The 15807-nt window shown below is 40.1% G+C and overlaps 1 protein-coding gene across 1 annotated transcript; it reads right to left on the bottom strand.

Moving 5' to 3' along the window:
* Nucleotides 1–13141: 13141 nt before the first annotated feature.
* On the bottom strand, nt 13142–14620 carry LOC137572054 (target of Myb protein 1-like). Its single transcript, XM_068283837.1, has 3 exons — nt 14432–14620; nt 13383–13530; nt 13142–13338 (listed from the first exon to the last, which is right to left on the bottom strand). Exons 1-3 carry the CDS (start codon nt 14618–14620, stop codon nt 13142–13144), a joined length of 534 nt encoding a protein of 177 aa, XP_068139938.1.
* Nucleotides 14621–15807: the final 1187 nt, after the last annotated feature.

The raw sequence follows: 15807 nt of genomic DNA on the forward strand, positions 1-15807 counted from the left end.
GATATATATATGAGCGCAAAATACTGGCCGAAAAATTATATATATAATTTATAAATATGGACGGATATATAAATATGGGCCCGATAGTTCTGGAAAATATATATGTATTCATTTATAAATATGGGCGGATATATAAATATGGACCCGATAGTGCTGGAAAAAATATATATGTATTTATTTATAAATATGGGCGGATATATATATATGAGCGCAAAAAGTTGGCCGGAAAAATTATATAAATAATTTATAAATATGGACGGATATATAAATGTGGGCACGATAGTGCTGGAAAAATATATATGTATTGTTTTATAAATATGGGCGGATATATAATTAGGCGAAAAAGGAGAGTCGGAAATAATGTGATTTAAATTTGGCGCGTTTGAGCCGCCTATCGATATCACGACTCGACTCACGTGTCACCACTACTCCGAAAACAGCTGTCGGCCGCTGTTTATATATTTGGTTTTTGATTTTGTTGTTTAATTATGTATGTGAATAATTTTTTTTTGTGGTTGTGCGGAAAAACCAAGAACAAAAGAACGCTTTTACACACCGCGAGTGTTGTGCGCAAATAAAACAACCGATCAATGCATATGGACAGATGCTTTGATCTATGTGTGTACGTACATGCATAAGTACACAGGTGAGTATAGATACATATGTATGCACACGCGTTGTTCACAACAACAAAAAAAACGTAAGTAATTGTAATTTAATTGGATGTGGGGTTGTGTTAAATCAATGCGCGACACCGAAATGTATTATGTGTTGTGGATATGTACATATGTATGTGCAATGTATGACTATGTAAACATATACATATGTATGTATGTACGTATGTAAGCAAGTGCACCGGTATCCAAAGACGCGCGTGAGGAAATTAATTTCGCACCTAATTCGAACGCGCAAGAAATCGCGGTGCATACGTGAAGTGCTATTAAAAAAAAGAATATTTTTTTGCCTTTTGTGTCGTGGTAAATGTGCGAAGGGATTGTATGTACATATATGGATATGTATGTACATATGCGCGTACATCAACAGGTGACGATGTATGTATGTACGTAGATACGCGCGTGCGGAAATAAGTTTGGCATTAAAGATAATTATTCCAACACATAAGAAAACGCGGTGAACACTTTGATTATTATTTTTTCTAGTTTTTATAACACTTTAATAATTTTTTTTTTTTTTTTAAACTTTTACGCGGATTTGGCAATCAGCTGTGTAAATTATATGTACATGTGAATGCATATGTAAAAAAAAGGTGGATTTGGACAAGTGCGAGGAAAAAAAAAAAAAATAAAAATGGATAATCGTGGAATGTAAAATGAGAACGTTGGACAATCACGCTAAGGATTAGGAACTACCATGAAACCTTGGAACAGGTCAGGTATGTACATACAATATGTAAAAGTGTGTAGGTCGCTATGGAGAAGCGGGAAAACCTCACACTTTTAGTAGTATGTAAATGAAATGAATAATGAAATTTTTGTACTTATCAGGAATTCCGCCGATGCAAGCTGGAGGAGCGGAAGGATATCCGGCTCGAAGGACCAATGTTTGTGGAGGGGCGGAAGGACCCGACTAAGCCTCAAATGGTTGGCGGGTGCCAATGTCTTCAAGGTCTGGTGTAGTAAGTAATTAAAACGCGCGAGGACTTCGTTTTAAACTAATCTATATACTTTACAATATGTCCCGACACACACGAGATGGATGCGGGTTGGAAAAAATTACGATCGAAAAAAAGCAAAAGCAAATCACAAGAAAAGAACGGGTGTTTGGGTTGAAATCTCGTATTAGATTAAATGGCGATGCCCATCGGAAAAATCTAGTCACCCCTCCTGGTGTGACCGTAGATGCCGAGGATCAAAAAACCCTCCTCACTCCTCACTGCTCTTCGCCGCTCACTGCTGTTCACCCGGTGGCGTGAACAATATTGATGACGTAGATGAACGAATTTAGTTAATTTTGACTTCAATTAATTAAAACGAAATAAACGAAAATCAATATATTATTCTGATGAAATAAAACATCCATAAAATGGAAAAGAGCAACAAATTAATCCGAACTAATGAAACAAACAGAGCAAAGAAGGACATTGGAGAAAGCAGCGTCGCCTAGCAAAGAGAGAGGATATGCGACCACTGGGATAAAGCGAATATTGGAGAGAAAAGGATGGAGGCCTGCATAGCAACAGAGACGCTATGTGGGCAAAGCAGAGCAACAGGGACTAGAGTCAATGGGCGCGCAGCAGTCAAGAAAGTGGTTGCGGCTGCGCGAAGAATTATTACGGGACTTTCACCACGCATGGCATCAGCGTGGATGAAAGCGACGGGCCGATGGAAAGTTACCGGCTGTATAGCGGTATCACACCAAGTGATTCTGGAGGCCCAGGATGCCTTTATAAGGCGAGCAGCGACTCAGGACATCATCAAGTCGTCGAGTCAAGATCAAGCTATCAAGTCATCGAGTATATCTCGGATTCAGCCGGATCGGACCAATATATCATATAGCTCCCATACAAACCCCAAAGTCACGAACAGTAATTTTTCCAATAACTTTGTTATTTTCTATGTTATTATCGTGAAATATATAATATTAGAGAGTTTATTACGCTTATAAACGACTGTGCCAAATTTGATAAAGATCGGATGACTATATCATATAGGTCCCATAGGAACGATCGGTCGAAAACAGTGACTTTTGTAAATAACTTCGTTACTTTTACCGCGATTGCTTTCAAATTAAACATTTGTTAGTTTAGTATATCTGTTAATGACTGTGTAGAATTTGATAAAAAACGGGTGACTATATCGTATAGCTCCCATAGGAACGATCGGTGGAAAACAGTGACTTTGATCAATATCTTCGTTGTTTCCTATAATTGTAGGCCATTCTTTCGCAAACATAAGCCTTTTTAGATAAAACGTTCTTCCACATTTATGGCTAATAGGTAAGGAGTTACCAAAAAAGTTGCAAGGGTATACAAACTTTGACGCGGTCGAAGTTAGCCCCGGCCCTCTGGTTTTTTATAAATTGTAAAACAAACTAGGTACAATTGTGCGTCATTAAAGCTGTCCAATTAGAGTGTGGCCTGAAAACCACACGCAAAACTAGGCAGGGATATATGTAAAAAAAGAAAAATTAAACAAAAAACAAAAAAAGAGAAACAATTTTAAAATTTGAATGTTTGATAATAGAATAAGCTAGTTTGATGACATATTAAATGAACCCAATATGGGGTTAATAGATACCAAGACAGTGGACTCCACTGCTAACGTTATTAATAAAATAGAGTCATCGAATGTAGATTTAAAACCAACAAATGCACTTTTATTAGTAATTGTAATAATAATGAGCGCATATGTGTTATATAAAGCATACAAACTACACAATAAATGTGTAACAAAAAGAGCCTTAAGCCATGCTAATGATCTTGATAAGATCTAAATAACATATGCAACAATTGTAATAAAAGTGCATTTAAAAAAAATTTTTATCAAAAGAAAAAAATATATATATCAATTTCCAAATAAAAAAAAAAAATTTTTTAAGCTGAATAAAATATATATTGGTTAATTAAAATGAGTACGTTAGACAATTATTTTAGGAAGATAGTAAATAGGAATCCCAACATTGCAGCGGATTTATTTGAGGTTTTTAATAGGGATAATATTAAATCGGCACAAAGTTCGATAAACCTAGTACAGATAAGATTAGCATACTTTGATTTAACGGGAGAATTCCCAGTTAAAGTATAAGGAAAAATATAAGGAAATTAAATACTGGATTGTGAATAACAGAAAATTCAAATTAAGGATAGCCCACTTGATAGAAAGATATATAGTAGAAGCATATAATCGCCTAAAGCGAAAAAATAGAATTTTACCTGTTCTAAACTGTTTGAAGAACCCATAGAGACAATCGATCTCTTACGGAATTAAAAAAAAAAAAGAGAGTGTAATTTTTTTTCTATTAACAAAATATGATTACTTGGGATGATATAATAAGAGAAGCTAGAATACATGCACAAGAATTTAATAAATCTTGTAAATGCCTCTCGCAGAATAGGGAAACATCCCAAAGTACAATATACAAACACTCGAAAATAATAATAGAGAGTTTAAAAAATATCAGAGCAGTGTTAAGAGAACACTAGAGTAAACTAAGTGCGGGACGAAAAACAGCCGCAGATGCATTCTATGATGAATGCAAACAAAAGGCAAAGTCCGTATTTAAAAGATACAATATTGAATATAAACAAACAATTGATTTGGAAAGTTCAATATCACTGGAAGAAGTAACGAAACCAATGGCTGATGAAGAAATAGGTCTAGAGGAACTATCAGTGAGCTCTGATCAATCAATAATAAGTCATAAAAAACCAGCCATTCCAAAAGAAAGCACAATGACACAAACGAGGGTAGAATTCATAAATACAGCCACCAAGCTGATACCATACTTCGATGGTGATATTAAAAGTCTACCAGGTTTCATTGGAGCGCTTCGCGTTCTTGACACCATAAAAGAACCGCACGAAGCGGTAGCCATCCAACTAATAGAATCAAAATTAAAAGGTCAAGCCGCTAGCAGCCTAAGCTCAAAAAAAACGATTGATGAAGTAATACAAAGACTATCAACAATCTTCAAGGGTGACTCAGTAGACCTTTTAACTGCAAAAATTAAAAATCTGCAGAGAAATCCCAATAACTGTGTTTCATACACAAACGAAATTACTGAGTTGACTGACGCCCTTAAAAGCGCATATATGTCCGATGGTCTTCCAAATGAGGAAGCGGTAAAATATACTACCAAAGTGGCAGTAAATGCCATGGTAGGTCATACCAAAAGTCCACTCTTTCAGTAGAGTCGGGATCTACAGATAGCTTCCAAAATAATGCCATCTATTATGCCCAAAGAAACCGTGGTAATTATAATAACAAATATAATTATCGCGGTAGAGGCAATTGTCGTGGTTATTATAATAACTATAATAATAACAATAACGGCCAAAATTCCCAGCAAAACAGGAATAATAATAACAGAGGAAACAACAGAGGTTACAACAAGAATAATAGAGGTAACCGAGGAAATAACCGACGAAACGGTTATACCAATAATCATGTTATGGTAGCACAGAATGCTTCTGGAAACTCCCAGGCACCTTTAGATACTCAGCAGTAAAGAGTTTGTTACCTTCACGAATGTGGCAACGGGAAAAAAGTTAGTATTCTTAATAGACACAGGAGCGGAAATATCTATTGTAAAAGGAAATTCCGATAATCTTCAAAATATTCAAACCAATAAAATTATAAACATACAGGGAATCAGTAAAGAAGTAACTAAATCCATATTTTTCTGTTAAAATCCAATTTTCAAAATATATAATCCCACACGACTTTCACGTCGTAAATAACCAATTCGCTATTCCATGTGATGGAATACTAGGAATCGATTTTATAAGGAAATACAACTGTCAATTAGATTTCAATCCGTCCGAAGACTGGTTAATAATTAGACCAAACAACCTAAAATATCCAATATATGTACCAATATCGTACAGTTCTGGTAACAATTCAATAGTATTGCCAGCAAGATTCCAAATTGTCCGAAAGATCGAAATAAGTTCACAAGAAGACAGTGTATTGATCCAAATCAGGAAATTCATAATGGTATTTATTTACCAAATACCATAACTAACCCCCAAAAAGGCAGTCATACGATTGCTAAACACTACAAACATAGACCAAATAGTAAACATATCAAGTTTGAAATATGAACCGCTTCCGGCTACGAAATAATAGAAGCAAATAAAGAACAGCGTGAAAACGCAGTACTAACTACGTTATCAAAAAATTTTCCCCCCACAGTTTCACAGCCAACTTACGAAGTTGTGCAAGAAATATAGTGATGTATTCGGACTAGAAACCGAATCAATAACAACAAATAACTTTTATAAACAAAAATTAAGACTGGTGGACGATTAACCAATATTTATCAAAAATTATAGAAATCCTCATAGTCAGAAAGACGAAATCCAAAAACAAGTCCAAAAGCTTATAAAAAACGAAATAGTCGAGCCCTCTGTATCACCTTACAATAGCCCACTTTTATTAGTACCGAAAAAATCATTACCAAATTCCGAAAATAAAAAATGGCGATTAGTAATTGACTATCGTCAAATTAATAAAAAATTGTTGTCCGATAAATTTCCGTTACCTAGAATTGATGACATTTTAGATCAACTAGGTAGAGCAAAGTATTTTTCATGCCTCGACCTAATGTCAGGTTTTCATCAAATTGAACGCGAAGAAGAGTCACGAAACATAACATCCTTTTCCACATGTAATGGCTCATATTGCTTCACGCGATTACCATTCGGTTTAAAAAAAGCGCCAAATTCGTTTCAGAGAATGATGACTATAGCATTCACTGGACTTGAACCTTCGCAAGCTTTCCTTTACATGGATGACTTAATAGTCATAGGTTGTTCCGAAAAATATATGCTCAATAATCTAACAGATGTTTTTGAGAAGTGTAGGCAACACAACCTAAAGTTACATCCTGAAAAATGTTCATTCTTTATGCATGAAGTCACCTTTTAGGGACATAAATGCACAGATAAAGGAATCTTGCCTGATGACACAAAGTATAATGTCATTCAAAATTATCCAGTCCCACATGATGCGGACAGCGCTAGAAGATTCATTGCATTTTGCAATTATTTTCGAAGATTTATACGAAATTTCGCCGAATATTCTCGTCACATAACAAGATTATGTAAGAAAAATGTTAAATTCCTATGGACTAGTGATTGTCAAAATGCGTTCGAGCATTTAAAATCAGCATTAATGAACCCAACTCTGTTACAGTACCCAGATTTTAGCAAAGAATTTTGCATAATCACAGACGCAAGTAAATGTGCATGTGGAGCAGTCCTCACGCAAAACAAAAATGGACTACAGCTTCCAGTAGCATACGCGTCTAGATCTTTCACCAAAGGTGAGAGTAATAAGAGTAAAACTGAAGAGTTAGCTGCAATTCACTGGGCAATCACGCATTTCAGACCATACATCTTTTTTTTTTTTTTTTTTTTTTTTTTTATAACGTTTAATATATATTTGTTGAATCCACTCTTAAATTAGAGCCTAACAACAAGTTTGAGATATTTTTCTTAATCTAGTACTTAAGATAAATCCTGGGGATATTGCAGGCGGCCCGAATCACTTGTTATTGGGTTGGTCTGTCATTTCTTTTAAGACGAGTTCTATTATTAGTTCGCGTAAGGGAATTGGCAAGAACATTTGGGTGTGCATCCAGTTTCGCAGAATACTTTAGTTGTTGACTACCTATTTCAGATTTTACGCTAGGTATATTTAAATCATTTTGAATGTTGTCGTTCCGTATGTACCACGGGGCCCCCGTGATTGATCTTAAAATTTTCGACTGCGCTCTTTGTATAATATCGACATTGCTGGTACTTGCCTTCCCCCATAGTACGGCTCCGTAAGTCCAGATGGGTTTCAGTACGGAGTTGTATAGGAGGACTTTATATTCCAGACGTAGAGGGGACCGAGTATTGATGATCCAATGTAGGCTACTTGCTTTCAGTTTAAGCTGTGACTTTTTTGCTTCGATGTGCTTGCGCCAAGTTAGTCTTCTGTCTAGGTGGATGCCAAGGTAAGTGACATCCTCGGCTTGAGGAACTGGTACGTTGTTTAGCATTAGAGCTGGACAGTTTCTTCTGTTAAGCGTAAATGTAACATGTTTGCATTTCTGCTCGTTGACCCGGATACGCCAGGTTGCTAGCCATTCCTCTACCACCTTGAGGTGTTCCTCTAATTTTGCAGAGGCTTGTATTGGGCATTTGGATCTGCTGAGGATTGCCGTGTCATCGGCAAAAGTGGACGTTGTAAGTCCTAAACTCGTTGGTAAGTCTGCAGTGTACAGTAGGTAGAGCAATGGGCCGAGTACACTGCCTTGCGGTACACCAGCTTTGATTTCAAAATCAGCAGAGACGGAGCCATTACATCTTACAGCGAATTGCCAATTGTAAAGGTAAGATTCCATGAGTTTGTGGGTGTACTGTGGCAGTTTTTGCCGGATTTTGAACATCAGACCCTCCAGCCAAACTCTATCGAAAGCCTGGGCAACGTCGAGAAAGACAGCCGCACAGTATTCTTTTAGTTCGAATGCTGTTCGTATTTCGGATGTTATGCGATTGACTTGTTCAATTGTACCATGTTTTTCGCGGAAGCCGAACTGGTGTGAAGGGATTGTGTTCTCCGATGCCAGAAATGAGTTTAGTCGGATCTGCAGGACCTTTTCAAAAAGCTTCGAAAGACATGGCAGCAAACTAATTGGCCTATAGGATGATGGCTGGGTTTTGTCTTTTCCCACTTTAGGAATCATGATGATAGTGGACCTTTTCCATGTTCTTGGGAAGTAGCCAATTCTTATTATAGCGTTGAACAGTTTGCAGATGTATTGTATGGCAATGATAGGGAGCTCCAGGATCATTTTCGGTGTGGGCCAGGGGCTTTTTTTGGCTTTATGTGGTTTTTAATAACTGCAGTAATCTCGTCCGATTGGAGTTCCGAGTACTCACTATCCGTTAGTGTGCTCGAAGGGGGAAGTACAGATGAGTTTGATGTTGGATTTGGCTGGAAAACCATTTTAAGATGTGTGGCAAATACGGATGCCCTCTCTTCGTCACTGCGGGCCCATCCACCGGTTGGACTCCTTATCGGTGAAATTGTCTCTGCAGGAGCGCTTACAGTTGGGTGGGCTTTCCACAGAGGATGTTTAGTGCTGGTTGGGCTGAGCTTTTCTATGTATTTTCTTTGAGCCCAGCTTTCCTCTTGTCTTAACGTCTTGGAGAGGTTGCGATTAGCATGCCTTAGGCGAAGTTTTGCTGCTGGTGAGCGAGTAATCTGCCATTCTCTTCTTAGACGTCGTTTTTCCGTTACTAATTGTTCTATCCGCCGGTTCGTAGGCCTGTCAACAGGTTTAGTGTAAGAAGAGGCAGGTGGAGTAGATACTCTTGCTGCAGCTGCCATCATAGACTCAAGTGTAGAGACGCACATATCAATGTCCTCTGCAGCATTCAGTTTCGGCGAACTGTCAATGTGGGCACTCATGTACATTTTAAATTTAAGCCAATTTGTTTTGTTGTTTGTAAGCCTATATGGGCGATCAAGTACTTGAGGTCTTGTTAATAGTGTGAATAGTACTGGAGAGTGATCGGAAGTTAGATCTAGCAGTGTATCCGCAGTGATCCGATTACGTGGAATCCTCTTGGTTACTGCGAAATCAATCAAGTCAGGCCCTTTCTGTGGATCTGTGGGCCAATAAGTAGGCCTACCCGGTGAGACGCAATCCATCTTATTGAGAGGGTTGACTATTGTGTTGTACAACTGCTTGCCTTTAAGTTACCAGGCGAGATCCCCAGTGCGTATGTTTGGCGTTATAGTCCCCTGCTGCAATGAAGCGATCTCCGAGTGTGTTAAAGAAATCGGTAAATTCCTTTTCAGAGATTGAGAAGCGTGGTGGGCAGTACAGGGCAACCAATGTAGTGTTGCCGCAGCTGGTTTGGACGGTTATAGCAGTTGCTTGTAGGTGCTGTGTTTCAAATCTGTTGAGGAACGAGTGTTTTATACGGTTTTTGATTAGGATACCAGTCCCGCCATGAGCTTTTCCGTCTGGATGGTTTGTTGCATAGAAGGTATATTTTGGTATTTGAAAATTATTTTTTGATGTTAAATGTGTTTCCGAAATCAGCAAAACGTCGATTTCACTTGAGTCTAGGAATAGTTGCAGTTCATTTTTGTGCTTGGAGATGCCGTTAGCATTCCAAAGACATAGACGTAGGGAAGCCATTATTTATTCTCGATAAGCTTCTGGATAAGCAGGTTTTGATTCCGCATCAGTTCTTGCATACAGTTTTGCATGAACGTCATAAAAGTGGTCATGTTTTGATTGAGTGAGATCAATAGGGCTTCTAAGCCACTTGGAGTTTGCTGGCCAAGCTCTGGTGCGCTAGGTTGCGGATTCTGTAGATGGTGAAGTGAAGGGGTCTCTTTTGCGGGCTCCGTCTGTCCAGTTCGGAGCACACTAGCGAAGGATACACTAGGACTGTATGTAGCAGGCATGTTAGATGATCTAACAGCCTTGGCGAAGAATACCTCGGGTGTAGTTTTAGAGGCGTTGACGGTGATTTTTGGTCCAGCTGGGGGTTTGCGCCCGTTTAGGTGAGATTTAAGATCCTTGAAGACAGGACATCCTCTGTAGTTGGCCGTGTGGTTCCCTCCACAGTTACTGCATAATCTTAGTGCGACATTGTTTCTGTCCTTGGTGCAAATGCCATCTTTATGATTTTCGCCACAGCCAACACACACTGACCTGAGATTGCAGTTGTTAGAGGTGTGGTTATATTCCTGGCAGTTTTTAAGCTGCGGTGGTTGGTGTCTCTTATGGGGCTCCTCTACGGTGATTCTTCTGTGCAATAGGAGCTGTAGGTTGTAGATTGGGTGCACTTCATTTGGCTTCGACCGCTTTGCATCTGGTTGGAGCTCGATTTTAAAGAGCGGCTGTGCGACTTTGTTCCTGTTGATGATGTTGACAACGGATTTGACCGCAAACCCTTTTTCGACCAACGCGTCTGCTATTTCTTGAGTAGGGACCGATGGCTCAATCCCCTTCAACACAACCTGGAGCCCTTTACTGCTTTTTTAGTTGGTAGGTATAGAAGTTGATGTTAGCATTACGGAGGTACTTTTCGATGATGCGGAAATTGTCCTCAGTTTGGGTTTGACATTTAATTTCTTTAATGTTACCCCCTATTGAGAGGGGTTACAACAAAGTTATTTGCCCCTACTGTTTCTACTAGCTTCGAAATCAGGGCGCTGCAGTTGGCTCCACGGATGTACAAGGGGGGTGGTCTAGCCGATTTAACTTTATCTACAGCGCCGGCTTGATCATCTTGCTGATCGGCAAGAATTTTAAAACGATTCCCGCTAAGGGGTGCTACTCGTTCATTTGGTTTGGTTATTTTCGGCGTGTTGCCACTTTTCTTTTGCGGGCTTAGCTTCCGCTTAGTTATTTTAATATATCTATCCATTCCAGTTTGGACAGAAGTCGTTGGGTTTACTATTTTGGCTGACTCAGGGCGACTTGTCGTTGACGGCTTGAGGCAGGTCAATACTTCGGCAGACGCTGCAGTAGTTGCTGTCAACGAGCTGACGGTGCTGGTCGGTGCAATCGGTGACCCAGTTATCGTTATTGATGGAGAAGCACACTGCTCTCTCCACGGTAAGTTACTTTTGATTGCTGAGTGGCTGGCACTTTCGGTGTTATTGCTTACGTTAGCATTCAGTGGGGTCGGCGACACCACCGAAAAGTACGCGTTGTTGCGTTGGACCGAGAGTCGACGCTCACGTTGTTGTTGTACAATTAGTTCTTGTAGCTGTTGCTGTTGGGGATCGAGAGAGCTTGGGTCCGAATTGGTGGACATGGCTTTTGTAAAAATTACGCACTTTGTTGTTGCAACTTAGTATTTATTGCTATTAGAGCAATCTAATAGCAATATGATTGTAAATAGGCGTCTCTGGGGCGACTGAGAGCCCTACACAAATTTTTGCAAACGCGGTCTTTTTTTACACTCAATTTTAGCGGAGTGCATTAAAAAACACGTCTGTACACGGCGGCAGTTAAATTATTATGACCATACATCTATGGTAGACATTTTACTATCAAAACAGACCACAGAGCCTTAACTTATTTGTTTTCAATGGCAAACCCAAGTTCCAAGCTAACCAGAATGCGACTTGAATTAGAGGAATATATCGAGAATAACTATACAGGACTTACAAAATATACCAACCAGTCACAAAATTCTGAGAGTCACTACCAGAAATCAAAGTAAACAGTCAAATTCCTGCGCAGGAAAAGAAAAAGAAAATAATATAAAAAGAGTTGCAAAAGCAATCTCTTAATCCTTCTAAGCCCAATGTGTATGACGTCATTGTAAACGACGAAGTACAAAAAGTAGTGACCTTGCGAATAACCGATTCTTTAACCACATTCAAACATGGCAAGAAAGTTATAGCAAGAATTGACATTTGCGATATGTATACCAATGGAATTCTCGACTTAGGTCAATTTTTTCAAGGCCTCGAAAAGGAAGCCGGTATACTTCAACATAAGTCAAGTCAAAGTGGCACCGAGCGAAAAGATCTTTGAAACTATCTCAATAGAATCTTTTAAAAATATGGGCAATAAAATTTTACAATCATTAAGAGTAGCGCTACTCAAGCCGGTGACCCTGTTATCAAATAAAGATAAAGAAAATGAAGCAATACTGTTTACGTTCCTCGATGACCCCATACAAGGAGGTCATACTGGAATATTAAGAACTATGGCCAAAATAAAAAGGCATTACTATTGGAGGAATATGACACGAGATATATCTCAATATATAAAAAAATGTAATAAGTGTCAACAAGCAAAAATAACAAAGCACACAAAAACTCCATTAATCATAACTGAAACGCCCCAACTGGCTCTTAATTTGTCAAATGAGGCCAATGCCCCCTTTTCACATGCAATTGTGTCTTCAAGCCCGGCTTCATTTACTCTTATACAGCCAACAGCCGGCCTCGCTACGTTTGCTCATTCACACCCGATTTCACTCTTATATGACCAATTCTTATACTGTGTATTTGGTTTGTGTCTTGGCTGTGTTTGTATTTTTGTAGATTGTTTGTTGTAGCTTGTTTGTTGTGGGGGACATTATTCTTGTCTATATAATGTTCCTCACACTCCCCCTTCTTCGGGAGGGATTTGCCCTCCCCTGTCCCTTGTACCTTGTGTTTGTTTTCTGTATGTATATTTTCCATTCTCGTATTTGTGCTGAGTATCTTTTCTTAACTGTTGTCGGATTAGGGCATCTTTTCATTGTTTTTTTTTTTTTTTGGCCCGTTCCGCATCTTTTTTTTCCTACTTACATCTAATTATCCTACTTATTATACCCTCCTTTCCCTATCTACTGTTGCTGTTGCTGTTGTTGTTGCTGCTGCAGTTGTTGTTGCTGCTGTTGTTGCTGTTGCTGTTGTTGCTGCTGTTGTTGTTGCTGTTGTTGCTACTGCTGTTGTTGTTGCTGCTGCAGTTGTTGTTGCTGTTGTTGCTGCTGCTGTTGTTGTTGCTGGTTCACAGCCTCTGCCAACCTTTCCCTGGCCCTTTTTAGCTCGGCTTGTTGCTGTTGCCACTTCATTGCCTCTGCCAGCCTTTCCCTGGCCCTTTCCGGCACAATCTTGCCGGCGGCTCGTATGCCTCGTTCTGCTCCCACGGTGCATACTCAGCTGGGCTGCTTCGGCCGCTACTTGATTCATCCGCCAACTCGTTCTCCTCGTCCGATGAGGCGGCGATTACCGGATCCATCATATCCGGCTCATCCTCGTCGGACTCCTCATCGGACCATATGCCAGTCACCGCGTTCCATATTGGCCCGCGGTGCCGCACCTCGTCGAGCTATGCCTTCATCCTGGCCAAAATTTGATTTAATGCGTTCATGTTTTCTTTGTGTTTTTTTTCTTTACTCGCCGAGTGATAAACTTTGAGTGTTTCCTGATCCTGACACTTGCACGCATGAAACCTCGCCTTTCGGTCATTTCTTTGATATTTACCGATATTTAGGATTTCTCCTCCTTGCCCTTGTTCTCTTGGCATATTTTAAAACGCCGAGATGCTCCACCATTATATGCATAGTATCATGCGCATGTGTATGTGTATTGCGGTGACTCACCACTACATACGTCATATCGTGCGTATGTGTGGGTGCGTAACATCATGCGCCTGTGTGGGTGCGTTTTCCCCTCTCTTTTCGCGGTGTGAGCGCATATGTATTGGTGCTGTCCCCAATCGTTCTATCTCTGGTTTTTTTTTTCTATTATGCCTGCATATTGTTTGCATCGTTACGATATTCGGGTATCCGTTACCAGTTTCTAAATTCGTTTTCGCATGCTTGTATGTGTCATTACGATATTCGCACATCTTCATTGTGCTCTGCGATGCGGTTTGCAACTTTGCTATAATTTGTTTCTGATGCGATGCGTTTTTAGATTTTCAGCTCGAAGTCATGTTTTGAGTTCTCTGTCCAGCCGGCCGGTCTGTGCAGATTTTCTCGCCGCCATGTCATTCGAGTCGTCCATCCTCATTGCTCATCACTTTTCGTGCCATCCGCTTCTTCGCATATTTGTTGCTTCAGTTGGCTGATGTGTGCTTGTCTGGTTTTTTTCGTTTCTTTGTGCCGTATTTTGCATATGACCGGAGATGCAAAGCCTATCACTTCATATGGGCCTCCAAACTTTGGTGCCAGCTTTGCTGCGAATCCTTCTGCAGCATTTGAAAGGTGGTGTTCTTTTGCCCATACCGTTGCTCCGATCACTGGTCTCCATTCTCTTCGTCTCAGATTGTAATGGCGGGCCTGATCCTGTGCAGCCGTTTCCAGATTTCGCCGTATTAGTTCGAACAGCTCTTGCATTTGTTTTACCTTCGCGTCTGGTGGTATCGTTTGCTTCCCTATGCCTATCGTGACATTATCGTATAGTGCACCCGGCATTCTTGGTTCTCGCCCCTGTATTACATACGCTGGCGTGAATCCTGTTGCCTCTGATTGGCTTGTATTCACTGCGAGAGTTATTTCTGGCCAACTTTCATCCCAGTTGCGTTGATTTTCCCCCGTAAACTGAGCAATCATTGTTTTTACTGTTCTATTTGCTCTTTCGGTTGGATTTTCTTGTGGCGTGTACGGTGCTGTCAGTTGGTGTTGGCATCCCCATTCTTTTTGGAGCTCCGAATCGAGATAGTATCCTCTCTCGAAAGGCCTTCACTAGACTTTCTGCAGTTGCCTTCCGCATCGGTATCAGTTCTGTCCATTTCGAAAACCTGTCAATGATTACTAGTAGCATCGAATTTCCGTGTTTCGATCTTGGCAACGGTCCTACAAAGTCAGCGCATACTGTAGCCCATGGTTCTTCCGGAACCATCTTTCCCGCTGCCTGCTGTTGGCTAGGTTTATATTGTTGGCATATCGTACACTTTCCTACAAATGTCCTGATATCTCGTTGCATTCCTGGCCAGTAATATCTTGCTGCAGCCCTGGCAGTAGTTCGCCTGCTCCCTGTATGCCCTGCTGTTGTTGCCGTGTGGTTTTCGGCCATTACTTACAGTAGTGTTTTTGGCACACATAGTTTCCAAGCTACCACTTCTTCTTGGCCTGCTCTGTGCGGAATGTTCCTGTATACCTGACTATTTTCTATAATGTAATCCGGATATTTCTGTGGTTGTTGTTTTATTTTTCCCATTATGTCTTGAATCCACCCACACTCATTGTTTGCTTGTCTTAATCTGGCACCATTATCTATTATTCTTTTGCACCCTTCCATTGGTTGCCTTGACAAAGCGTCTGCGACAATGTTTAATTTGCCCTTTCTGTATGCTATTTCGAAATCGTATTGTTGCAGTTCCAGTGCCCATCGGGCTATACGGCCCGTAGGGCTTTCTATGCTATTCAACCATTTCAACGCCATGTGATCTGTTACCACTTTAAATCGGTATCCTTCAAGGTATGGTTTTAGTTTGCGTATTGCCCATACTATCGCTAGGCATTCCTTTTCTGTTGCCGAATAGTTCTTTTCCGCTGGGTTTAATTCTCTTGACAGGTATGATAGCACTCTCTCTCCATCCTCAGTGTTTTGTACCAATATGGCTCCTAATCCCATGTTACTTGCATCCGTCTGGAGCACA

Source organism: Drosophila tropicalis, unplaced genomic scaffold, assembly GCF_018151085.1.
Source record: "Drosophila tropicalis isolate 14030-0801.00 unplaced genomic scaffold, ASM1815108v1 contig_1033, whole genome shotgun sequence".
Taxonomy (NCBI): domain Eukaryota; kingdom Metazoa; phylum Arthropoda; class Insecta; order Diptera; family Drosophilidae; genus Drosophila; species Drosophila tropicalis.